General features: G+C 48.9%; 2 protein-coding genes across 5 annotated transcripts in view; both read left to right on the forward strand.

Moving 5' to 3' along the window:
* Positions 1-17,636, forward strand: part of NSMF (NMDA receptor synaptonuclear signaling and neuronal migration factor) — a 33,118-nt gene extending 15,482 nt beyond the window's left edge. The window contains exons 4-14 of one of the 4 annotated variants that reach the window (XM_010720757.3): positions 777-845; positions 4,966-5,018; positions 7,055-7,144; positions 8,823-8,944; positions 9,775-9,858; positions 10,910-10,943; positions 11,508-11,578; positions 12,780-12,859; positions 14,174-14,276; positions 14,662-14,737; positions 16,521-17,636. In XM_010720757.3, coding sequence (XP_010719059.1) covers positions 777-845; positions 4,966-5,018; positions 7,055-7,144; positions 8,823-8,944; positions 9,775-9,858; positions 10,910-10,943; positions 11,508-11,578; positions 12,780-12,859; positions 14,174-14,276; positions 14,662-14,737; positions 16,521-16,618 — 880 coding nt within the window. In that variant the 3' untranslated portion in view covers positions 16,619-17,636. The remainder of the gene's footprint in view (positions 1-776; positions 846-4,965; positions 5,019-7,054; positions 7,145-8,822; positions 8,945-9,774; positions 9,859-10,909; positions 10,944-11,507; positions 11,579-12,779; positions 12,860-14,173; positions 14,277-14,661; positions 14,738-16,520) is intronic. The other 3 variants (XM_010720759.3, XM_010720758.3, XM_010720760.3) reach the window with 3 other exon arrangements.
* Positions 17,637-24,761: 7,125 nt separating this feature from the next.
* Positions 24,762-26,653, forward strand: part of TPRN (taperin) — a 16,942-nt gene continuing 15,050 nt past the window's right edge. Inside the window, exon 1 of the mRNA XM_019621296.2 lies at positions 24,762-24,814. Coding sequence (XP_019476841.2) covers positions 24,762-24,814 — 53 coding nt within the window. The remainder of the gene's footprint in view (positions 24,815-26,653) is intronic.

The following is a 26,653-nucleotide window of genomic DNA, read 5'->3' on the forward strand; positions in this document are numbered from 1 at the left end:
GACCCAAGGAATTAATTTGTTCCATGTGATGATACTGCCTTGGAGGTTTTAGCTCGGTCAAGCTGCAGTTTGACCACTTGGAACTAACTTAAAAAGTGATTTCCTTCCACCTAACAAGAAATATTTGTCCCTTCTGGAGTGAGGATCCCCTCGGGATGCTGCGCAGGGCTGAGCATTAATGAATTCTTCTTCTTTCTCTTTTTCTTTGCATCTTCTGGAATCTCTAGCATCTCGTAAGTATAATCTATTTTTCATTTCTTTGTCTGTTGATGTATGGAATAAACTGTCCTCTCCTCTCCTGTCCAGCATATTCATTCATGCTTTCCCTGTGCTATGACTGTTGGTCAGCTGAGAAGAGGTTAGATGGCTACACCTGCTGTGCCTGTATGGATCACACCGCAGCCATCCTCACCTTCAGGACTGAGGCTAGCAAGCTTTCGTCCCTCTTGAAACTGGTGCACAGAGGCTTTGTGTCTACAGTTTCCTAGGTCCATTCCTCTGCAGCAGGGATGACAGCTACCACCCCCTATTCTTTGGGTAGTTCTGTGGCCACTGCTATGCTTTCTTTAGGAGCCATCTACTCAAGAGAGCGAGGACCTTTGGTTTGGTGACTGTTGGCCAGCCCTTGGCTCTCACACAGTCCTGCAAGGCCCAGCTGTCTCCCTCAGGCAGCCCAGTCTCTTTCTGTTGTCTGGTGAGAGCTTTCCTGTCTGCGTCTTGTGTCCTCTCCAGTTCAAAGCTGTGGAGTTGGTTAATGGCTTAAAATGGTTTCCCAGGGCATTCAGGGGCTACGCAGAAAGGAAGAGACGGAAACGGGAGAATGATTCTGCAGCTGTAATACAGAGGTAGGGCCCTTTTCTCCCGCAGCCGTGACCGTGCCTGGCGTTGCATGGGCCCTCACAGTGTCATTAGTGACTCTTGATGATGTTGAACGTGGTTGTCCCTGTCTGTGTTGCTGTTGGTAGGGACACTAGCAGTGCCTGTGGTGGAAATATGGAAGTGAACGATGCTTCGGGACTTGGGATAGCTCATCCTTCGTAAAGGAACACTGTCAAGTTTATTTTTAAGCTTCTCAATATAAAATGGGGGACCTGTGTTTCAGGCTGAAAATTAAGAATGCAATTCCCCCACCCCTTTCCTAAATATCTGGAATTTGTTTGAGGTTAGCTGAATACCTGAACAGTAACTTTATGTGCTATTGTTACACCTACTTAGGTACCTCCAAAATGTGAGGCATGAGGAAAATAAATGTATCTATTATCCAGAAGCCTGTTTTATTTTTGTTTGGTGGTTATTTTTTTTTCTCGTTGTTTTAAAGGACAGAAAGGAGAGAAAAGAGGATTGGTTCCTCGTCCTGTTATTACCAAAGGGCCCTGGTTTCCCTCTGCTGGTTTGCAGGGCGCATCACCTGGTCGCTGGGGTAATCAGAACAACTCTGTTGTTTGAAGTGTGGCCAAGACTTGTGTGTTTTGGCAGCTTGTGAGGAAGGATAACACAGCATTTGTGTCATTGGCTAAAAACTGCCTTGATTACTTCAGCACTGTTCAAAACAAAGTGGGAGAAAAACATCAGATTTTCACAATGGGGAAATTGCCAGGAAGATATTTTCTTTATCAGTAGGTGTTTTTTGTTTTTTTTTTCCATCAATTATGAGGACAAATGCAAATGAAAACTGAAGACGTGGTAAATAAACAGACAGTGTATCTTTAAAAGGAAAGAGATTCCTCAGAATTCGTTAGACAGAGACGAGCCTCTGCCAGACAGTGACTTGTTGACACAGCTTGCAGGTGCAGGAGTGGGAGCTGTGCACCTCGGTGATGCTGAGCGCTCAGCACTGCGGGTGTCACACCGGCCTCGTGGGACAGACTGCCCTGAGGAACCCAGGAAGGATTGTACAGCAGAGCTGCCTGCATTGCCCTGTGGTAGGGAGGAGGTGGGACTGCAGAGCTGATGAAGGTGATGCGGGTTTTTGGCTGGGCCATGGCAGCAGGCCCTGGCAGTGTGAAAGGATTGCCTGGCAGGTAGCGCTGAGGAGCGAGGAGGATCCCAGCACTATCCCAGTTTCAGGTGCTTGCTGAGCAGCCCTTTGCAGCCTTGGGTGTTTTGGAAGGTCAGTGGTTATTGCAGAACCCTGCAGCGCACAGCCTGGTGTGCTGTGAGCTGAGTTTGTATGGCACTGCTACCTGCTGGCATGGAGGTGCTGCCTTGAGGGAGGGCAGTGCCCGGTGGTCTGATGAACCGTGGCTGATCCCAGCTGGGGAGGAGTTTGCAGAGCACCGATGTACTGCAGTAATCCCAACGCTGTCACCTCTGAGATAACGAAGATGCTGCTCTTCAGAGAAGAGATGGAGCACTGCAGGGGGTGCTGCAGGATAGGGAGCAATAAGGAGATTTTATCGCTGTGACTTCAGGGCTGCTTTCTGGATTTTGATGAAGAGATCTTAGTAGTGAACATGTAACACTGGGCTTTCAAGGTGCAATTGTAGGAGCCAGGCAAGACGACTGGGCAGGTTTATGGCTGCTCACAGAGCAAACTGCTGCTCCCCAGGTGTCCCTGAATGGCAGTGAAAGCCCATGCTAACATGTCAGCACAGGGGGGCCTGAGGATCCAGGTGGCTGCAGGATGCCCACGTTGATGTAGTCCCAGACATGGATCTCTTTTCCAAAGTGCTTTGTCTGGAAGACCTGAGGGGAGGAAAAGGTTCTTTGTCCCATTCTCTAAATGCTTAATGGAGAGAGTAGCCCTGAATTTTCCATGCAGCCACTCACAGCTGTTTTTAGAGGATGTATCCAGAGAGCTGCCTTCAGCCCTCACTGATGGGAGAGGACCAGCTGGGAGCAGCACTGTTTTTGGCAGACTGGTCCCCACCTCCAGAAGAAGCTCCTCTCCGGAGGGGAGAATGAGCATTTAACCAGAAAACGGATTTCAAAATGCCAAAAGCCCTGAAGGTTGTAAAGGTGGCCTTGGCAATTAACTTCAGTGCTTGGTGTCTGGTGTAAGCTTAGTTTTGCAGTGGCCCATAAAGACTTCATTCTGGTGATTTACCACATTTAAGACCTGTTGGTTTAAAGAACGTCCCTGGTTCCCCTTAGAACGTTGTATTTGATTTGAATCGAACATGCTGTAAAGCAGCCCTGGTGAGCAGTTACTGTGCTGAAGGCTTTGCATACAGAGCAGTTCAGGTCTTCCTTCTTGAGTTGCTGAGTTTGGATTCGGATGGCTGCATGGGATCTGAAGCCAAAGAAGGGACAGTGCAGACCATGGCATGGGCTCTTCCTCTCATAAGAGCTGCACTTGTGTTGATCTTTCTAAACCAGAGTAGATGTGTCTGCCTTGCTCTGAATGCCTCAGTGTCAGTGCTGAGTGTGCCTTCCAGTCCAGCCAGTTTGTTCAAGTGTCTGCATGGTTGTACCATGTCCTTACTCATTCTACTAACTGATGTGTGCTGCAGCAACTTGTCATTTCACCTCTTTCACCAACAATGGTCTCTGTTGTGTGATGTCTGTGGTGTACATTGGAGGGGCAGAGGGGATCTAGTACCCCCTGCTCCATACAGGCTGCAGGTATGTGGGTCACTGCCATCTGCCAGCTGCAGTGCAGGCTGAAGTCACCTCACCTGAGAAGGATTCAAGGAGGAATGAGCCTTTCCTTGCTAGTCCACTTGCTGCTCATCCCGTGTCTTTTCTGCTGTCCTGTTCAGTTCCTGTCCCCTGTTCAGTTACTGTTTAGGTGAGTGATGAGAAACCAAGGGAAACAGGTCCCTTGCTCTAAGGAGGCTGTAGAAAGAGTCCCTTTGCCTCATAGAATCACGCAGGTTGGAAAAGACCTTAAAGATCGTCGAGTCCAACCACGACCTAACCATACTGCCCTAACTCTAACAGCCCTCTGCTAAATCATTTACCTGAGCACCACATCCAAACAGTTTTTAAACACAATCAGGGATGGGGACTCAACCACCTCCCTGGGCAGCCCACTCCAGAGCTTAGCAACCCTTTCTGTAAAGAAGTGTCTCCTGATATCCAACCTAACCCTACCCTGGCACAACTTGAGGCCATTTCCCCTCATCCTGTCACCAGTGAGAAGAGACCAACCCCACTCTCACTGTAAGCACTTTCAGATATTGGAAGAGAGCAATAAGGTCTCCCCTCAGCCTCCTTTTCCCCGACTGAACATGCTCTCAGGAGTTGCCAAGATGGTCTGCTTTATGCAGACTGAGAGGTGCAGCTGTGTCCCTGAGGTTTGCCCTTGGGTGGGTGGAAACAGTCTGGAACTGAGAACTCTGCAGCTCTACTGAAGTCTGCCTGTGGAGCTGGGCAGGAAAGCACATGGTTAGACAGGCAGCCACAGAGAGCTGGCTGGTGAGGGCAGTCAGCCTTGCTGAGCAGTGCTTCCAAAAAGGAAGAAGCCAAAAAAATATTTCCCAGCATTTTGCTCTGGAGAGCAGTATAGGCTGCGTGGTTGCTAATGGTGCTGCTGGGATTTTAGCAGCTGCTCTGAATGTGTTTGGGAATGAGCACAGCCACGAGCTGTGTGTGCATGCTGCAAAGCCCAGGGCACCTCACTTCCCTGCTGGAGCATGTGTGGAAGAAAAGAGAGGAGGGAGAAGCTCCTGCTGCTAACCAGGACAAGAAGGAGTTCTGCTAGCATGGGCTGCGGCTGCTGCTGCAGAACAGGTGCCTTATGTACAGGAGAGTGGGCAAAAAGCCCACAGCAGCCCATGAGAAGGGGACAGCCAGATAGAACCTCGCTTGCTCTGCAACACTGGTCCAAGAGGGTTCAGAAACAACCATGTGCTTGACAGACATAACCCTGAACAGAGGCTGGGTACCTGCTCTCCAGTGTTTGAATGCCTTGAAGGAAATGCAGTCTGTCTTCCCATTTTTTTCCTTCCCAGCTTTTTCAGTCCTCCTGGGCCCAGCTTCATGTCACCTTTCTCAGAGGTTTTGTTTGAACTTCTCTTACAGGAATTTTCGGAAGCACCTCCGCATGGTGGGGAGCCGAAGGGTTAAAGCACAAAGTAAGTGAGAACCTGTAAGATGTGGCTGTGAGGAGTTGGGGTTTGTGCTGGTGGTTTACAGGGAGCCCACGTTGTGCACAGATGCCAATAGAAAGGAGTTAGCATTGGGCTGGAGGAAGGATTTGACCTGCTGATGCCATTTTACCTTATGAAGAGAAGGCCAGGTTGTTGCAAGTCTCCAAGACACACAGATATCTGCAAGCAGCCTTTAAGCTGTTTCCAAAGAACCTCTGCATTGGCCGTAGGAAATTTGCATCCTCTGTATGAGGTGTGGAAGAGCTGCAGCATCCTTGTCCCACGTCTGCATGGTATTTGGTGATCACTGGTGTAGCAGCGAGGAGAAGCAGAGCTGAAAGTCGAGCAGAGTGAGCTGCCTGGCTTCTCACTGAAGGTGTGGACCTGCTGTGCTTCCCTGGAGGCAGCTGGTGCTTTGTGTGCCGTGTGGACCAGTGGCTTTCTCTTTTCTCCTCCCCTATCCCACCACCATATCTTCCCCACAGCAGGGCCTGGGGAGAGATGCCCAGTGGGATCTGAGAGGAAGGTTGTGGAGAGAAAGAAGAACAGAAAAGAGATTGGAGCAAGGGGGTAAATAAAGGGAGCATTATGCCTTACATGGGAAGAAATCACCTCTTGGGCCTGAGAAACAGCAGTTCTCTTTCCATGAGGAACGCAGTACTTCTCCATAACTTGGCTGGGACAGCTCTTTCATAGCTGTGGAATGGGCTGAGAGTGGTGTAGCCAGCACCTGAGAGCTGAGAATTGTTCCAGAAGAGGAAACAGCTTGTTCTTGCCACCGCCTGGCCAGGTGTCACATACAGACTGCCCACAGCAAAAGTGTTGCTGGGTTGAATTTGAGTTGAATTTCCTCTCCATTCTGATATGCTGTGGGAAGTAGACAGCAAACAGCTTTGCCTTTTAAAGTGTCTTTATTGGCATCTGAGTTAGCATTGCCTGAAATGAAAAGGGCTCACCTTCACCTAGAGCTGTCTGTAAGTTCAGGCATGCCTCTCTGCCTTGGTAACTCTCGGGTCATGTTTTCAAAGCTTTCTCCACGTGCTCAATAGCTACATGTGTTGTTTTAAATGAAAGCTGAGGATGGAAATCACCTGAAGAACTTCCATGTGATTTGTTTCCCTGGACCTTTGCACTTGGACACGCTGCAGCAGAGGACAGGCTCTATCTCAGCTCTTGTAATGCAGATCTGCCCTGATTTCCTGTGTTGCTGATGTGAGATGCTGTTACTGCTGTTACTGCAGTGAGCTTGATCTGTCTGCTACTAGAAATAAGCATTCGTGGCCCTAAGTGGCTGTTAATCTAGATGTAATGGCTCTCCCAGGGAACTGCCAAGTTAGACATTATGGTTGGTGATTCTCAGAAATCTGCCTGCAAGGCATTCAGCTGGGCCAAGCTCCCTGGGTTCCACTTGGGAAATGTCAGTATAAATGGCCCTTGAAGAAAGAAAAAAATATATATATCTATTTTAAAAAAAAAGGGGAGTGAAAAATGCTCATACCACAGCAGGTGAACAAAAACTGAAGTATTTCTTCTTCTGCCAGAAAATTTGGAAAGCATGAGCTTTCTAAAGGCCCCTTCTCTGATGGAACAGAACAAGAAGAGAACGTCCTAACACATGAGAAGGGAGAAATGACAGCTGCCTTCTTCTAGTGTCATTAGCTGTTGTGTGTGCACTTTCTTGTGAAGGCTTTTGAGTCAGAGCATTTACACTGGGATATTGGAAACGCCCTGATGAAATTGAGGTTTGAGCAGTGCACATTTAAGGAGTGACCATCGAGTGTTCTCTTTTCTGTGTTACTGCAATGGCTCAGGTCAGAAAGTGGGCACTTCTGCTGCTGCTGTCTGGAAGACAGACCCTTGTTTGCTGTGCGGAGAGGACTCACGGTTGGCAAGTGGAAGAACAAGCACAGGGGAGATCGTGATGTGTAGCTTTGGTGGAAATCTACTGGATGTTTTGTTTTGCTGGCAGCAACCGAGGTGGCTGTGGAGTCTGTTAATGTCGTGCTTTGGTTTTATCCTAGCATTTGCCGAACGGCGTGAGAGGAGCTTCAGCAGGTCCTGGAGTGACCCGACTCCCATCAAAGCTGATTCCTTCCATGACTCTCGAGAAAGTGAGTTCTGAGTCCTTTGAGCTTCCTCCTGTGGCCAAACCCTCCAGCTGAGGTGTTGACTGGAGTCCCACTGGAGTAACTTCTCTGTTCCCTTTTGTCCCATTTGTTATCCTTTTAGTTTCGTGAGATCTGAGCAGATAATACTCTGGGTATATGCACCTGGTCGTCTCTGTGTACCTATATTTACAGGTAGAGCACAAGCACATCTATCCTCATGTTTTTGTGCAGCAGCCAAAGGACACCCAGTGGTACAGCTTTCTTATGGCTCTCTGTTCCCACCATCCCTTGTTTGCTTGGGGGCAGCACCCTACTTGGAAGCACACCAGTACCAGGTTGCATTCACCATAGAAGGGCAAACCTTCACAGTCTCCTGTGCAAGAGCCCCTTCTGAGCTCTTCTGTAGCCTAGAATAATTTGGAGCACAGCTGCAGTGCTCTGTGAAACATAACTTTGATTTCCTATCTGTGCAGGCTGCACAGATGATAGCTTGGGGCAATCTGATCTTTGGGCTGCCAGGAATCCCTCTGGAAATCCTCAATAATGCTACAGTGTTCCGCTTGTGGGGACCCAGGTGCTGTTGTGATAATTTACAGAAGGAAATGCCAGCATCTTCCCAATTTTTTATTTTTTTGTTAAAGAGAATGGCTGTTTCACCCAATTTTTATTTGAAATCCTGCAGGCAAGGGTCTTAATGGTTATGAGTTTGCCCATGCTGACATGGGTTGTATTCATTACATAAACTTCACTACTGAAATCAACTGATCTTTCAGGTAAGCATGAGGTCCAGCCTTCCTGGTTGGAGATCACACCGTGCCAGGTTGCAGGGGAGATGTACGAAAGGCCAGGTTCAAAACATGACCCGATGGTTCCTTTGCAGTCTGATTCTTCCCTGCTCCCTCAGCTAACTCAGAAGCGAATGGAAAAGACATGGTTCAGACAGATGTCTTTGGTGCTCCAGCACTGTCCAACGGCACTTGGACATCCCAAAAGGCACAAGTGGAGGCACCTCTGTTCTCTTTCCTCACTCCCTGGCTTAAGGGAACCACCTTTATTTTTAACATTTAACGGTCAATTATATTCCTTCCAGATATTTTTTTCCCCAGGAGGCATTGAACGCCAACAGGTAAGGTGAACTCGGAGAGCAAATTCAAGTCTACTGTGGAAATACTACTGTGTTTGCTACGGCTGTCCTCGCGCTCTAGGATTCTCTGCCAGGATCAATTTGACTAAGAAGGCAGAGTTTCTGTATAAGCACTGAGAAAACATAGTCGGACCAGTAATTATTACAAGGAGACCAGCTTTGGAGTCTTTGGAGACTTTTGCTCATCAGCTTGGCAATGTTAAAGTGTAGAGAGTCTGTCTGCATTCCATCTCCTTCCCCATTTCTGAAATGACAGGGTGATTGTTGTGAATTAGCACCTGAAAGCTTACACTTGTGAGACTGATGAAATGTTTTGTGATGTGTGGTATCAGACTCTGTGTGTGCACTTGTCGTTTGTCAAGAGAGTTTGTCTGTTTAGAGACGCCAGCCCCGACGTGTGGTGTCTGTCACTGTGTTGGAAGGAAGGAGGGCACAAGTCTCATGGCTTGTGGTGCTTCTTGCAAGGTAGCTGCCAGACAGAGCTGAGTGGAGAAGGCAAGCTCTTCTGTCCTTGTGATGCACGTTGTGTTCTGACAGGCCATGACCTTCAGGATTCCTGTGGCACTTTGGATGGTGACTTTGACTTGAACTGGGAAGCAGAAAAGGAGCTTGAAGCCATGGCGTGTGATGGAGAAGACTTTATTCCACCAAAAATAATGGTGAGTGTTTCCAAGCCAAGCTACCTTTAGCTGTTGGGGCTCTGTCTGTCTTCTGACAGCTGCTAAGTTTAGGATCTGCAAAGTGAATGAGAGGACTGTCCATCCCTGGACATCAGTGCCTGTTCTTGCTCTCACAGCCTTGAACAGAGGTGCCTGAAATCACAGCACAGCCAAATCAACTGCATCTCCATCACAGTTTGGCTTGTGCTATGACAGGCTTACCCAGTTAGGCTCTTAACGAGCTGGCTGAACACTTCATCCAGAGCTGCCAAGCAGCTGCCTGACATCCTATGGCTGTGTGTGCCTGTGTCATCTTATCCCTTGGCCACTGCTGTGCTCAGCCCTGGCTGGTCCTGGCTCAGGCATGCAGCCATCCCACGTCTGGCCCACTGAGCATATGAATTTGAACAGTCCTCTCCAGCCAGAAGCATAAAACCTCACACAGGGAAGGCTGTACAGCAATGATCTTTACTGGGCTACAGCCAATCTTGCTGATCTGCAAGCAGCTGCATCCTCTGTGCCCACCTATCTCCACTTTACAAGCTGTCATCTCAGACTTGGTCCTTACTGCTGGACAGAGCTGTGCACTCAGTTGTGAGGGCTGGGGGAACTGTGATGCTTGGGAGTACTTCACAGGCCTGAGGATGCTCTGAAGTGGACCAAAGGCTTGGAGGACCTTCTGCAGCAATGCAGATAGTCTGGATTATCTTCTGGTTTAGATAACACGTAGGAAGGGCAACTGAGCAAGGCACTGTTAGCACAGCCTTTGTGCTTCTGAACTCTCTATTGGCCTCTCCTCGTCCTGTTGAAATTCTCTTTTTTCTTTACAGCTCATTTCTTCCAAGGTGCCCAAAGCTGAATATGTCCCAACAATTATCCGCAGGGACGATCCCTCCATCATCCCCATTCTCTACGTGAGTATATCGCTTCTGCTCTGCCCAGGAGGGTGGAAGCTGGCTCCACACAGATTTATTTTCTTTGTTCCTATTACAGTGATTCTGAAATACGATTGTGACTTAGAAAAGCTGAAAGGAAAGGGCTGGGTGTGTGCTGGACCCAGGTTTGGGATTTGGCACAGCTTTCGAGGAGGCTCAGGTCTAAGTGGAAGACCAAGCTGGGGTGAAAGTTGCGTATGTGGGAGATCAGACTATGTATACACAGCCAGGCAGTGGGGGAAGGTGAGCAAGGGAAGCCAAGACAGACCTGAATGGAACTTCATGTTGCCATGCTCAAGACTTGTGTTTCTGCTCATCCTTGGGCAATGTAAGACCTTGGAGCACTGCAGTGGGCCACTGCCCTCTGTGCAGTGGTGCTTCCCTGTCAGCCATGAATTTAAGCTTGATTTTCACTAGGAGTCTTGCCTGAGCAATGTCTAAAGCACCAGCAGGGAGTCTTGGGTCTCTTTTTCCTAATCACTTCACATTCATTTAATCTGAAAGAGAAGGGTTAGACTGACAGCCCAGGAAATTCAGTCTCTGTGCAGCAGACAGTGCTGCCAGGGGTTTAGCTCTGCTGTCTCCCTTCCACTGAGAGCTGTACAGCTGTACTGGTGACCCTGCTATGCCAGAGGCAGATGGGTTAGGAGTGTTGGCCATTTGTTAGCCAACTTGGATGTGCATAGTAACATCAGTTGGATACACAGCGTGGGCCAAGAGGCAAATACTCATTGATGACATTGACAGTGTCTGATGGTGTATGCTTTGGGCTGGTCTGTGGGTTTCATCTCCAAGTCTTTAGATGAAGTTGGCCTCCAATGGACTTATTTGGTCTTCAGCTTCTTTGCTGAGGTGTGTTGTAGGGTGATTATTCCTGCAATGCAACTAGAAGCCACCAGTGGGTTAAATCATGCTTAAGGGTATGTTTGTCTGGGAATATGAGTGTGTGATGCTGAAGACCTGAGTAATGTCATGGAAGTTGGTGTAGTGGCAGCAAACCTTGATACATCTGCCTCTTTTTGCTTTCCAGGACCACGAACACGCCACCTTTGATGACATCCTAGGTATGCTGAGTGTTATTTCTTTATCTTAACTCCTGCCTGCTGCAAACGTATCTGATCAGTATGTTAAGTCACTTTGCCCTGCACCTCACTACCATGTACAAAGGTGTTTTTATCACCCTAATGACACCTGATGCTCAGTGTGGTGCTATTGGATTTGCTGCCATAATAAAACTTCACTTCTGTAGGCAGTTTTCTGTGCTAAGGTCACAGATTATAAAGGAGAAGCTTGAAGCACAGGGCAGCAAAGATGCTGCTGTGAGATACCCTTATAGGTGAGCAGGGGCTCAGGACAGCTGGGTCTGCTACAGCACTGTAGTCAGCAGAGAGCAGTAGCTGCTGCTGCTCTGTACCTTGCCTGCCCTGTGATGGGCTGTGGTTTCTCATTTTCCACAGCATTAAAGGTGAGGATTTGCTCTGACATTATTGAAAATGCATGCTGAGCACCTCTTATAGCTTGGCCTTCAAGACTGAACTCCACTGAGAAGAAAAAAATGGTTTTGCAAGGTTAATTTTTCACTTCCTCCGTGGCTCATCTTTCCCAACATGTTTTGTTTTGTTTTCCAGAGGAAATAGAGAAGAAGCTTAACATTTATCGGAAAGGCTGCAAAATCTGGAAGATGCTGATATTTTGCCAGGTAATGAAAGTTGTTAAGAGTGGGAGTGTTTTGTCACAAATTCCTCTTTCTATAGGGAAAAGTACATGGAGGAACCAGTATTCCAATGTTAGGTTCTGTTGGAGTAAATGCATACAGCTTTCACTTCTCCTTTGCCCAGACAGCAAGCCATCACAAGTTGCTGTGACAGCAGCAGATAACATTTGACTTAGTGTAGCCAGCTCCAGAGCTGGATTGCTTTTCAGCTGCTTTCAAGGAAACCTAAGCTAACTTGCATTAGCAAAGCCCCCAGAAAGAGGTTTTTGGAGAAAAGAAGGAGTATGTCTGATATGATAGCTGTAAGTTTTTGTACAGCTTCAGTGTGATGCTGCCAAGTGAAGGATGTCACAGATCCGACCAGCAGATGGCACAGCCTGGAGACCCAGGGGATGGAGAGGGATGAAGGTGCAGGCAGAGGGAGCAGTGCTGGGACGGACTGGGGCACTGCTGTATCTGGGGCTCGGTGGGGATTCCCTTCCTGAGTCTCTTCTCCTGAAAGCTTCAGCTCTGTGCTGCTCCAGCAGCTGTGCAGGGAACCTTGAAAGAAGAAGTGAGGAAGTGAGCCTGACTTAAACTTCCTATTTCAGGGGAGTTGGACTAAATGACCTTTAAAAGTCCCTTTCAACTCTAAGAATTGTATGATTTGATGATACGTGCCTCGTGCTGCAGAGCAGAAGCATTTGCAGCCCAGTGACCTGGAGATTGCAACTCTTAATTTTCCTGATGTTGTATTCAATCTTTTTATGCTTGCTGCTGCCAAATACCAGTTCTTCTACAGTGACATCTTGCCTGCTTCTCCTGCTGTGCTCAGCTTCTTTCTGCCTACCACAGCAACTTCCCTAACACACCCCACCGAAGGAGGCTCTCTTTTCTTCCCTATTGTTCTCCAGCCACCCACAGTGAAGGGTGTTTCTTTTTTTCCTCTTATTACTATGTCTTTCTAAAGCAAGGTGGGCATAATAACATTAACAAATGGATAATCCAACCCCCGACATACTCTGTATGTGAAAATGTTCTGAGGTAGTGCCTATGGTGTCTCCTGTGAAGGCTGTAGCAGCTGTGCCAGCCTGGCATGTCCACTCTGCTCCCTTGTGGCACTGCTGGGTAACTGAACACTGAACAAGAAATATCTCCAGGGTCTGTTTCTTCAGGTGTTGTGCATTTGTCCATCTCTCTCTTGCAGGGGGGTCCAGGTCACTTATACTTGTTAAAGAACAAAGTTGCCACTTTCGCCAAAGTGGAGAAGGAGGAAGATATGATCCTGTAAGTGACTGTGTTATGTTCTTGACTCACGTAGCGTTTTTCTGCTCTGTTTGCTCTGTGTTTGTAGCACGTGGTCTAGAAGAAGAGGCAGAGGTTGCTGGGATGGTTTAGCCTGGGGCAGAGGAGGCAGAGAGGGAATTAAATAGCAGCTTACAACTCCATGGGGGAGAGCTGGAAAGATGACAGAACCCAGCTCAACCCAGGGCTGGTGCAGCTTTGGGTCAGGTCACCAGAAGATTTATGCTCTTATCTGCTGTTTGGTATGTCTCTGGACTAGAGATTATCAAAAGAGAAAAAGGCATTTCCTTTCTTAACAAAGGCTTTGCTGACTAGAAACCAGAACATGCACCTCGTGCCTCTGGGGCTTGGAAGTAGCTGAGGTAGCTTTTCTTAGCAGGTGACCAGTGGCAGAAATCCAAGTTATTCCCCCACAGCTGTCTCTGATAACTGCCCTTCTAAATGCAGGGGGAAATGGAATTTGTCTCTGCAAAGCCTGCTCAAAGTCCAGTGCTGAGGCAATTTTGCTTTTCCTTGCAGAGAGTTAAGCTTTGCCTGTTTTGCTGCCTGCTTCCTTGTGCTGGCTCAAATGTAATTTGTCTAGCAGTGCTTCGTTGTGGGGGTGAGCTTGTATACCAACCTGTTCCTACACAAAAAGTTGTTGGCACGAGAGCTGAATATTAAAGTCAACATCTGTTCAGTGTTCTCATGCTCTGGCACAAACACCATCAATAAAAGGCACGTGCACACATGCTTCTGAATGCATTGGGGGCATAGCAGATCTGAGGTTGGTAATTCAAGGGCCTCCAGAAAACTGTGGACATGCAGCTGAAAGGATGCTTAGAAGTGAATGTCTCCATCCCACCTGTGCATGGCTGGGAGGCAGTCCTGAGAAGAGCTCATACTGCAAACAAACATCTGATCACAGCCATCACAGGGGAGCTGCTGGGCTTTAGAGCCCACCTGTCTGCTCTAATAATCCTTGTGCAAGGAGGGTCACTGTATCTCATGTCCCTCAGGCACAGCATGCTAGTTAGTAGTGAGAAAAGTAAAGTGGATTTAAAAATGCTCCTGGTGGATTTTGCTCCTTTTTCTTCACCTTGAAGCTCCCTTGTCTCATTGGGCAGCTCCTCCTTCCCTACCACATGGCTTGGGGCTGAGAAGCAGGCTCTGCCCCTGCTCTTCCCTGTCTATCTCCATCTCTTCCCAGGCAGCTTGCTGCTCAGGCTGTGAGCTTCAGGTCTCTCCTGAGCTACGTGTGCTCACGCATCCACCTCAGGAAACCAATTTCTAAATGATCTCTTTTATTTCTTCCAGCTTCTGGAAGAGGTTGAGTCGTCTGATGAGTAAAATCAATCCTGAACCAAATATCATTCACATCATGGGCTGCTATGTTCTTGGAAACCCCAATGGGGAGAAGGTAAGAGCTTCGTGGGTCACCTCTCCGGGAAAGACTGCTGAGTAGCACCAAGCCCAGGGAGGCAGCAGACACACTGTGCTTCAAATCCTCTTTCCTGGGTGGAACATGCTGCATCCTATCCCACCAGTGGCTGTTCCCTATGGACTGTGCCGTCCCCAGAGGGCAGAGAGGAATGGTTAGTGGTGTGCAGGAAGGGACAGGTGCTGAAGCCTCTAGGAGAACAGTCAGTCAAAGCATTTGATTTATTTACTGCTGAACTGGATGTTTTATTTAAAGGCCGAGTAGTGGATTGTTTCCTAGAGGTAGGGATGAAGGATGAGCAATTCTGGATGTCCTATAGTTCATCTTTGTTTTCAGCTCCTAACTTTCTGTGTTTTCCTTTCAGCTATTTCAGAATCTGAAAAACTTAATGAATCCTTATAGGGTTGCCTTTGAGTCTCCACTTGAACTATCAGCTCAAGGTAATTTTTTTTCTGTGCAAAGAACCACATCTTCCACATCAGCCTATTTCCTTCTATGGGCATCTTCATGAAGAAGTAATTTTGAGCTCCCTTAAGCCTTACCATGATCTTTTTGCTTGTAATCATCTTTAGTGTAGCTCATTTGCTGAGCCTAGCTTTCCCCATGCAATTCCTCCTTATTCACAGTTTAGCTGTCCTGCTTGTTGTGCCTGAAGCTGCAGAACCTCTGCAGAACCACTGGAAGTGACAAATAGCCTAAATAATAAGCAGCTCTCAAGACTGAATTTGGGAGATTCATCATTTTACTGGGGTGTGTGGAGTCCATGGGATACATAGGAGCAGAACTCCAAGTGTGCAGGGGTTTCTTCTCCAGAGGACTCAAGCCACTGGCACCAAGCAGGTTGTCTCAGTAGCAGGTGATTTGGATGGAGCCCATTGCAGCCATTCTACATCTCAGCCCACTTTGCTTTTTTTTTTTCCTTCCCCTCTCCCCACCCCGCCCCGTAGCTCAAGTTATTTCAAGGCACTGTGGATTTTTTCCTGTTCTTTTGTCCACACATTTATGGGTGCAGTTTCACAAATGACATTCTGAAGTTGCCCTTGTTAATTTCTCTCTGCCTTACCCCTCAGTACTTTCTTCTTTTGGAAGATAAAGACACACAGCACTGGGCTGTAAGCTCTTGGGTATTTCCTGTGCTGCACACAGCTGGCACTGATGCTGCTGGCTTATTCTTAACTCCTTCTTACCCATGTAGGAGTGTAAAGGAGCTGAGCACATCAGTGCTGTGCAGCATTCCCTGTGCATGTCCAGCCAAGGTTTGGCTGCACAGAACCCAAGCAAACACGCCTGTACATGTGTGACATGAAGCAACTTGTAGGGAAATTCCTGGGTTTCTGCACAGCCCAGCAGGCAAGGCAGTGGACTCTGTGTGTGTGTACTTGAGCAGCTGATCATCCAAGGGGCTGGGCTGAAGACTGTGTCTGAATTTATCCTGTTGATCAGTCTGGGACGCACTGAGAGAGTAACCCCTCTAATCCTTCTCAAAGTCATCTGAAACTAATCTTAATCAGGCCTCAAAAGCGAAAATCTCTTCCTTGAGCCCTGAGCCCGGGGTTGTTTGTGCCTTGTGTTTTCCAGTGGCACTTGCTGTGTCCAGCAGTGGCCCTGAGTGCAGTGCTCAGCCTGCAACCACCTCACGAGAGCCCACCTCCAGTCCGAGGTGCAGAACTTGCATCAGTGTGTCCTGCTGAGCCTATTGCTGCGAGCAGAGAGAGCTCTGCAGGGCAGGGACAGCCTGTCAACATCCATTTTCCCCCCAAACCACAATTTTTGTTCTGAATTTTCCACGTTAATTATTTGATTCCCCCCAGTTTTTACAGCAAGTTGGCTCTTGATGTGTAACAGTCTGAACTCTCAGTGTAGTGCTGCCAGGTGCAGCCTGTTGGAGCCACTGTCTGCTACTTCACTTTCTGCAGTCAGTGCAGAGGTTCCAAGTCTGGAGACACATACTGTGTTCAGTTCCCACCTCCACAGACCAACCTTGCCAGGGGATTATGAGGAGCCTTTCAGAGTCTGAGGATGTCTAAAAAGGTGCTTGCTTCGCACAGGCACCTTCACATGCCCTGGGGTACATGCCACATGTCAGTGTTCTCCAAACGAGACGTGCTGGCAGGTTCTCCTGTGCCCCTGTCCATATGGGTGTGCATTTTTGTTTTGCTTTTGGTTCATCTTGTTTCTCTGTCTTGCTTCAGTGTGTAACCCAACCCTCTGCTTCGTCTCTAGGTAAGCAAATGATTGAGACTTACTTTGACTTCCGCCTTTACCGCCTCTGGAAGACCCGCCAGCACTCTAAACTATTGGATTACGATGACATTTTATGATCTGGAGAAGACTTTGCAAGAAGTTGTTGATCACCAGTGTCCAAGAAGTCATGCTTATTGCAGAGAGACTCTTTTATTGGCACAGGGAGCCCTACAGGAGGCTGCAGTGCTAAAGGGAGGGAAGAAGGAGCCCTCGGAAGTGGATCGGGAAGAAAGTCTCCTGGGTCAAGAGAGACTGGAGGGGAAGGGGTTTGACACCTCGCTGGCCTCGGGTCAGAGCCGTGGTGTCTCAGGAGGAGCTGTGTGAAGTGAGGACAGGATGGAGTTCCTTGCAGAACTGAGCTGTTTTGGGTCAGAATGGGCCAGATTTGATTCCAGGTCCTTTTAAAGACTTTTAAAGCTCAGGTTTTCTTACAAAAAATAAAAATAAATTACCCATGCACTACAATGAAGAAGTGACCAGAGCACAGAGGAAGGAAGGTTTTGTACTCATGGGACCTTCTGTGCCTGGGGATCTTGGAGAGCAAGGACTGCTACACCTACTCCTGCAGGCTGACATCAAGACGATCCAGTTTCAATGTGAATATACTGGAATATAGAATTGAAGTCTAACTTTTTTTTGCTTTTGTTTAATAGAAAATAAGTGCAATTTTTATAGAGAGGAGGGTGAAACCCCTCCTGATATCTAATTAGTTAAAAATAACACACCAGTAACCAATAGATGAGGTATTTTCAGTCTGCTTGAAAATATATTCAGAATGGTAATATATCTTCTGTAGACATATTTAATCACCAGCAAACATGGTTTTAACGTAACCTAGCAGACCCTGCATGTCTGCTGCATTGATTAATCCGGTTTGGTTCATTACTTTCAGAGTAGCTGTGTTGCACAAATTGTATGTGCTCTCACGAATGTATATTTCTCCTCCAATTAGACACAACTTTGTTACTTTCTATTTTGCTGCTTGCAAAACTATGTGACTTTAGTTTTGCTGAAATATTTTAGGTTAGAAATACGGTACTTGGCTGGGAAGCCTCGGCCAGGTTCACTATGATATAAAAATGAATTAGAAATTAATAGCCATGGTAATTGTTCATGCCAGTGTTTTGCAACGTGTTGAGAGATGGGTTCTCTTTCTGGGCTGCTGTGTTGAGCAGTGAGGGTTCAGACCATCAGAAGCCCTCCAAGGAAGCTGCTCCCTGAGGCGTTTGGAAAAAATGCTTCCTGAAGAGTTCAGCACGGGTTTGTAGCATGAGATTGAATCTTCCCTATGTTCACTTGATTGCGAATTGTTTGTGCGTAGATCTCCTCTTTGCCAGCGCTAGAAAGACCTGTTTGTTGGGCAGAGCTGCTCACATCCCTTCCTGTGCAGGACAAAGCAAACACAGGGCTTTGTTGCTGTTGTTTGTACTTGACATTTGAAGGTGTATTTTGGAATAGATTTACTTTTTGTTCCTTTAGCACAGGGACTGATTTTTGTTTTGAGAGGGGTTGGTTTTCTCCATCTGCAGCTCTCCAGAGGACGACTCGATACCACTTGCAGTCCGTGCAGGTCACCAGCTCTCCTGGGAGGTGATACACTCCATTTCTTATATGAGTAAAATGTACTGGAGGTGAACAGGGAGGGATTGTTTTCCTGATTTCCTGGGACCTAAATTATCAGATGGTGACATGATGGCAAATATATGTACAAACCTTGCTTTAAATACTTGCAAAAAGCAGTAGTTGTTCTGATCTGTAGATTCCTCTGTGACGTGTGTGGTGTAATCCTGGGGGCAGGCTGCTGGCTGGAACTGCTGAACCCTGTACATTTAGAGCAGTTCCATAGCAAAACTTTTGAAGAAAGAATGTACATATGGTAAGTAAAGGGAGGAATAGTTGGAGAGAGGGAGAGGTTGGAGCCACAAAGGCAGTGCGTTGAACCAGACAGCTCAGAGCTGCTTCTCTGCCTGCTGGGCTCCAGCCCCTGAGCGGCTGTGTTTCCAGACCTGCAGTGAAGGGGACAGGCTGTGATTTTTGGCAGAAAATGCCAGATCTGAAACCAAAACCCACATGGATGTCAATTGTCTGTTACTTGGCGTGGTAGCCTCCACCAGCTGTGCTTGTGAGAGGTGGGAGCCACAGGTTCAGAAAGCAAAGTCACTTGTTATTTAGAGCACGGTCGTGGCAGGATTAAAATGCTGATACAAAATTCTCCCTTTGTGACCCTTTTACCTCCTATGGTTATTGCTCCTAACTGGAGACAGACAACTTGTTCTTCCTCTTTCTTTTCTAAAGTGAAATCCCAATTCGGTGAACTTGGTAGCATGGATGTAGCATTGTGGAACTATTGAAAACCTTCTATATCTGGGAAAGGGCCCATTTATGTATCCACTTCAGTGATTTGTCTGTACAATTATTGTGTATCTATTGGCATTGACCACTTGTGGAACTCGGGTTGCAAAGTAGAAAGGTGTTTCTTGCATAACCTCTGTAGGAAGATGTGTGTTGGAACAAACAGCACGCACTGTTGTGGTGCAGCTGAGTGTGGTGCAGTGTAATGACAACCAGTGACTGCGTTCCTCTCTTTTCCAAAGATCTATAATCAACATAGTTTGTGATGTTTATGACATGAGCGTATTATTTCTGTTGTAGCACTCTTCTGACTCAAGAGATGAAACACTCTCAAAGCTGTGACTGGGGAGACAATAGAGTGTTGATGTTTTCTGTGCAAATAGCGTCATTGAAGCGTTGACTGTTTAGATGGAAAAAAAGGAATTCTTCCCCTTTTAACCTCTTGAATTTTCTCAGCGGCTGTTGGGGGAAAAAAGGAATTGGCAGAGAATAGGGTGAAAAACAAAGTGTAAGCATTACAAATAGAGCCTGTGACTCCTCAGCTGGACCAGCCTGCACAGGACGTGTGTGCCTGGTGCTGGCGGAGCCGATGCAGTCTGTCCTTCCCAAGGCCTCTGTCCTTCCTCCAGCTTTGAACTGCGCTGTTGGGATGTGTCTGTCTGAAGCCATGAAACTGCTTTGCTCACACACAGTAATTCCCGTCTGAGTTGGAGCTCTCATGTAAGAAAGGGGATCCTGGGGAGCAGTTTGCAGCACGGTTGTGCCCACGTTAACCTGCTCTCCTGGGGGACCTGCAGCCCTTCTGCTGCGCTGTGCTTTGGGCTCTGCCCCAGCACGGCCATTCTGCTTGCCTGCTGCTCCTGCAGCTCCAGGGGTTGGATTTGCTCTTAGTGGGGGCAGGAGAAACCATGACGTCCTGTGAAAGTCCTGGTTAACCCAGAGAGAAGTGGGATAAATTGGGAGAGCTACATGGGTGCGCCTCAGCAAAATGTAGGTTGTGACTCCAACCCTTTACTTACCCTTCCTGCTGAGGAATGCCAGTAGAGAGCTCTGCTGGGCTCAGACTGGGAGCAGCCCTGGCAGCTTGGTCACCTTGCTCCAGAAGCTGGGGATGCCCATCTCTTTGGTTGCAGCACTTGTCCTGTACAGGGCTTCCTAGAGAGGCTTTTCTCTTCTCTATTGGCTGGGAAGGAAGAGAAGGAAGAAAAATTGGTACCCTAAGGGACACAGAAAGTCAGAAAACTCTTACAGCTTTTTGCATCTCTCCTCACACTGCAGCTGCCAGCTTCCTTTGCAGCTGACCTCCAGGCCTGGGATGGGAAACAAATGAATTAGCAAACCAGCCCTTCTATTGCATTAAACTAATAAAATCATACCAGTCTGTGTAGCTCCAGAGAATCATCTGACTGCAGAAGGCAAACAGCCTGTCCAGGCCCTGCTGTTGTACTGTGGGTTCCCACTTCCTCCACCTCCGAGCACCTCAGGAGCTCCCTGAGCCTCATCCCATGCCCGTGGGGAGCTCTGCTTGCCTCCTAGCAGTGCTGCTTTGCTGAGAGCACTCTGGAAATGAATTTGTCCCTCATTTCTCAGCCTGGACTTGTCTGGAGCTGCACACAGGTTTCCTGCTCCAGTGGCTTCTGGACAAAACGTCTGTCTGTGCTTTCACATCACCTCTTGAGGCAACGTCACCATTCTGTGCCGTGTTTGCATCTCCAGCTCTTGGCACGTATCTGCTCTGCAAATAGCTGCTGCTGCTTCGGGACACTGCTGTGTCAGTGAGCTGTGGATCTGGGTTCCTCTTCCCAGTGCTCTGCTGAGGGTGACTGCAAACGCTGCTTCATCGCCTCCAGGCAGCACAAGTTGGGGCGGTCAGAAGAGCAGAAGGCACTGATGTTGAGCAGCCCCAGCACGAGGAGAGCTGCAGGTGGCATCCTGAGCCCAGGCCCTGCTGGGAGGTGCACAGCAGACTCGCTCTGCTTGCTCTCTGCATAAACATTCAGCTCATCACAACCCACAGAATCACAGAATGGCCCGGGTTGGAAGGGACCTCAAGGACCGTGAATCTCCAACCCCCTGCCACAGGCAGGGCCACCAACCTCCCCATTTAACCCAGTTTAGGAGTGACACATACATACATTACCTACGGTGCTTCGGTGCAGGATGCGATGTTACTATAATTCAAAAATAATCCTTCCAGGGCCTCTGGCAATTGGCACGGGTTGCCATGCAGCAGAGGATGTGCCGGGTTGTGCCGTGCAGCCCCACTGCCAGCAGCAGGAAGCAGATCTGCAGCCACATGCTGAGCTGAGTCACTCAGTGCTGGTTTTCCTGACGTTCCCTGGAACTGGTGATGCAGGCAGACCTTCCTGCAGGGTGACACACAGATATCCTCCCTGGGGACATCGACTGGCAATGCCATCTTCTAAGCCATCTATAAAAATAGAGTCCTTTGTGACCTGTGTTTTGTCCCACCAGTCACAGAGCATCTGCGGCCTTCTGTGTCTTTCATGGGACTGCGTTTTATTTCTCAGGCATGGAAAAGCAAGCCAAAGTCAACTGGAAACTGTTATGGTTTTGATGAGAAATCAGCCTGCTGCTAACTGTGTTTACTGGAGTTGAGTGAGTACATGGGTGGTTTAATGGCTGTGAACCTGACAGTGATTGCTGTTATCCGGGGTAACTGTGCTGTGCAATCAGCAGGGCAGTAGGATGGCAGGGTTGGCTGTCTATCTAAACTCCCAGCGATAGGAATTGGCAGCTGCTTTGATTCAAAGGTAAATTCTGTCCAACGTACTTCCCATCAGCGTGCAAAATCTGGAAGACTGGAAGTAATAAAATTATGGACATTAAAGTCCATATCTTATCTTATATTCTCTGAAGATAAGCTAAGCTGGATTTTTCCCATAAATACTGAATACATCTCGAAGAACTAACACAACCTCATAATTTTTCACATCATGGTACTGATTTTAGAGCATCCTTAAAACTGAGATATGTAAGGACATATAGGAAGCAGCTAGGGTCTCGTGATGTAGTGATGGTCAGGCAGCAGTGCTTAGTTAATGGGCACTGAGCTCTCTGCATCCAGACCAGCTGATGGTTATGGCAGCAGCAGTGGCCCCAGCTGTGTTCCCAGCAGCAGAGCTGCACCCCTTCTAACAGTACAGCCCATGGTGTGAGCTGCTGAGTACATACAGCAATAAGCTGCCAGCACAGCACCTCCCCTGCCCCTGCTGTCATTGGTTTTTGTGTGTCTGACAGTCATCTTTCCATGGTTGTGTGTAGGTGTGATGAGCTGTATGCAGGGATGATCCTTACCTGGGGAATGGGACTGCAGCAGTGCTGAGAGGGCTGTTGGCATGGGGTTGTGTTGCTGGCTCAGGACAGCACAGGTACACACAGGTGGTATTCAAAAAGCTTCAAGGGTGAGTGGGGGGCTGTTGATTTTGGGGTCTCCAATCAAAAGTCCTGCTGGTGCAGAGCTGGGAATTCAAATACAGCACAGGAATCCTTACTCTGACTTTTGAAATGCCCTAAAACCATCTCAGACACACAGCAGGGTAAGGTGCCCTGCAAGGGGATGCTGCTCACAGTGCAGGCTGTGCCCTGTGCTCCCCCTGACACTGCTTGCCAAATGAGACCTTCTTTTGTTGGGCTTTGAGCTGGGGAGGGCTGAAGGAACCAAGTGAGCTCTGTGTGCCACAATGCAGGGAAATGCACTGGAATTGTACCTAAGTGAGCACGAAGGGGCCACAGATTTTCCACTGTGTGCTTCCTGTTGTTCTTTAACAACGCTGTTCCTGGAATTGGGCGACTTCAGCTGTGATGCCAAGCAACAGGCACAGCAAAAACCGTGCTTGCAGGCCTAGGAGGTCAGCGTGCTTTTAATATCTCAACTATTTCTGCAGAGTTCAGACAGCAGTTCTCATTTTCAGTTCCTTTGCTCAGCTGGTTGGAGTTGGAGACGTCAGCCTCAGGATGGAGGGCTGTGCTGGCTGCAGGCAAAAGCTGTCTGAAGGGAGACTCTGGAAAATGGAGCTTGCCACCTCTGAGCTCAGCAGGCCCCACACCAGCAGGCTGCTCCTTGGGGAGGAGGAAGGAAGCTGTTAGTACGGCCGGGCTGCAGGCTGGCTCTGTGCTGGGAGCAGCCCTGCGCCGTGCAGGAGCCCACTGCCACCCGCAGCGTTCCTCTGAGCCTATCTGCAGCTTTGTGTATGATAAGCAGGTTTCAATGACATGAATGTTCCTAGATTTTAAGGTGTGATTTAATAAAAAGAGACATTTCTGGGAAAGCAGGTTTTCTCTTTTTTTTTTTTTCTTTCCTTTTCTCTGGCTGAGTTGGTAAGCCCAGGAAATGCCACTTGGCAAAAACGTGTGCTGTGCCAGCACAGAGGAACCGGCGCCAGGCACTTCTCAAAGGCAGTGGAGAGAGAAACGCTGAAAAGTAAAGAGCAGAGCCAGGGTGAGCACTGTGCCCTGGGGAGCAGCACGGGAAGAAAAGCAAAAAAACTGTCAGTGCTTTAAATGAGGGACATTGAGGGAGAGGCAGATCCTGCGGTGGGGACGGAGTGAAGACATTCAGCACACCTGGGAGGATGGAAAACATCAAGTTCCATCAGCCACTGTCTGTCGGACTTGAAGTGAGCAGCTGTGGTCTGAGCCTCCAGCTACGAGCTCTCCCTTTATCTCCATTGCTGAAATGTGTGTTCAGCTGCGTTCGCCTTTCGCCAAGTGCCATAACTGCAGCCCCTCTAAGCACACAGAGCTGCGCTCCCATCCTTCGTCCTTTAGGGCACTGTTGCTCATTCTGGGATCTTTCAGCAGCTGTGTCTGCATCCTCCGCATTTGGAAACATTGCTGTCTGTCTTTCAGCAGTGGCGGAGGATGGAAATCACTTCCAACTCCCCACCATTACCTGTGCCAGAGAGCTGGCCCTGTTCTCCTTCATCAGTCACTGGGAGTAACCTGGTGGCCAGAAATCCTGCCTTTATTCCTTATTCTGGAGTCATTTAATCTCCATACTGCACTGTTTTTAAATTAGTGTCACGGGGTGCAAAGTCAAACACATTGCAGAAGCCCAGATACAAAGGGTTATTTTTATCTCTCACCTTCTTCCCTCTCTCCTCACACAGGTGACGTGGGGACAAGCCCAGGGCCGTGCAGGCGGATTTTCACGCTGCCCCATAACAAAGGGCGAGGAGGGGGAAATCACGCATGTCTGAGTCCTGCTGCCCGGCCCCCTCCCTGCTCTCTCCACACCTGGCTGCACCTGGGCTTGTCCCCGTGCATCCTATCAGTGCCAGCTGCTGGGTGTGGGCCTGGCGCTGACGCACCATACACACTGCTGCTGCCTGCACAGCCACGCAGCTGTGCCGCTGGGATGCTGTAAGCTCATGCTGCACGGTGGCACTCTGCCATCACACAGCCCCGGTCCTGTCCCCTGCCAGTGTCACACCTGGGTTTTGTAATCGAGCGTTTGTTTTTGTGCCAGAATATGAGAGCTGAATGGGATTCCCAGGAGCTTCTTAGTGAGAGTGCTCAGCTGCTGCTCCGGCGGAATGCAGAGATGTAAATGCAGCGATGGGCGTTCAATAGTTGGCCAAGTTTCACTTTCCAGTCCCTTGCGCTGTTTCAGGCTCAGCCTAGAACAAAGGCAGTTGATGGGAACTATGATAGAAGGCCTCACAATCCTGGCTGGCAGGGGAGGAATTGAATAATGACTGCATTTTTTTCCATCAAGGCAGGAGGGCACGCAACAAAACCACAAAGGGAGATGTTTCCTTTGTACCAGGTGCAGATCAACCGTGGGATTCATTATTTCAGGATTTGTGGGCTTTACATGGGCTGAAAACCCAACGAGACAAGACCATGAAAGAGAAATCCACTGAGATCCACGAGTACAAAGGCACATTGTTGGCTCTGTAAGTGCCTGAGCCATGAGTCACCCCAGGAAACGTCACTGCTCGCTGCCCTGTCCTCATGCTCAACCCAGGGCACCGCTGTGGGATGCAGTGAGGGCTGCGATGCAGGACGGCACACTGAGAGGGGCGTGCAAACTTTAAACCAGCCTTGTGTTATTAAAGCTTAACTGCAAAGAGCTGCTTCCTTCCATCGAGTTTGGGCTTGCATGCACGCAGCCAGGGCAGCAGCAAGGCTGGACGTTGGACCCTTTCCAGCACAATAGCAACGTTGGCAGTAAAACTGCAGCAGCCGCTCACTTCCAGGTGTGGTGAAGGTGTGCAAATTGCTCCATTTCGGCTCAGGAGTGCAAAGGTAGGAGCCTTATCAGCAGAATGCAACGTTCTTTCCAGTAAACAGGGCTGTATCTGAGGTGGTGAAGCACCCATGTTGTGCTGGGGTGCGGCTCTGTAACGCCCGAGCAGGCTGAGACTAAACGGTTCTGGGCAAAGGTTGTTCACGTCACTGCGTGCCGTTCCCCTCCGTGCCTCACAGGCTGAAGATTTCAGCACACAGTGTTATCTGAGGCATGGAAAGCCCTGAGCTCCCGACTGTTTCCTGATCGCACGGACTTCCCAACAAAAACGTGGTGGCAGCTGATAACAGGCACTGCCTGGAAGCAAAGCACTGGCCACGCTTTTCTCTGTGCTTTTGAGTGGAGCAGCGATGGCAGAGCAGTGAAAGCAGCACAAGAAATGTTTTCCTGTGCTCCTGTCTGATGTCCTGCAGTGCTCACTCTCCTCTCGGCTTGGTTCTGCTCCTCACTGCTTCCCCAGCCATGGCTGCTGCCCACAGCACAGAAACCTCACTGCCTCACCCACAGCTTTCCTTAAGACGCTTCTTAATGTTGCTCTGATGCCCACTGTGTGCTCCTTTCCCTTGATGCCCACTTACTTTTGCTCTTTCTCAGACCACGGCTGAGCTGACAGCGGGGTGATCCTCACACACACCTCTCATCCCCTTCCTCCTTGGCTGCTCCTTCTTGTGTTCCATCTAAATGGGGCAATCTAGGGCCCAAATAAAAGGAAAAAAAATAACAGATTTGGGTTATTTTTTTCTTAGGTTGAATTATAGAATCATGAAGGTTGGAAACGACCACTGAGAGCACCAAGCCCAACTCCAGCCCACTCCCACCATGCCCACCAACCATGTCCCTCAGTGCCACATCTCCACGCTCCTGGAACACCTCCCTCCTCCCCAGTCTGTTCTGTTGCATCACCACTCTTTTGAGAAGGATTTTTTTCCTGATATCCAACCTGCACCTCGCACGGTGTAACTGAGGGCCATCGCCTCTCACCCTATTGCTGTTGCATGGGAAAAGGGGTCTGACCCCCACCTGGCTACAGCCTCCTGTCAGGGGGCTGCAGAGAGCAACAAGGCCTCCCCTGAGCCTCCCTTGGTGGGGTTACGTGCTGAGGCTCTGGGCAGGGTGGATGAGCATCAGGACCTGGGAATGTGTGGCCTTTGGAAGCAAAGTTCGGGGCAGACGGGTCCCATCGTGGTGCATGGAGTCCCGTGTGGTTGTGAACGCTCTGTTGGGACAGTTTGCTTGAGATCAGCCACCAGTGGGATCCACAGGGCTGCGTTTGAGGGCCAGCTCTCTTTAACGTTTACCAATGACGCTAAATTGAGAGGACCCACCGAGTCCCAGCAGGGCAGAGAGAACTCGGAGGCAGATCTGGACTGACTGGAGGGCAGGGTGGGTCACCGCTCTCTGCCGTAGGGTTGGGGTTGGGCGGTGCCGCCCGATCCCACTCTCAGTATTCCATCACTCTGAAGCCGGCCCCACAACCGGGCGGCTC

This window comes from Meleagris gallopavo, chromosome 19 (genome assembly GCF_000146605.3).
Source record: "Meleagris gallopavo isolate NT-WF06-2002-E0010 breed Aviagen turkey brand Nicholas breeding stock chromosome 19, Turkey_5.1, whole genome shotgun sequence".
NCBI lineage: Eukaryota > Metazoa > Chordata > Aves > Galliformes > Phasianidae > Meleagris > Meleagris gallopavo.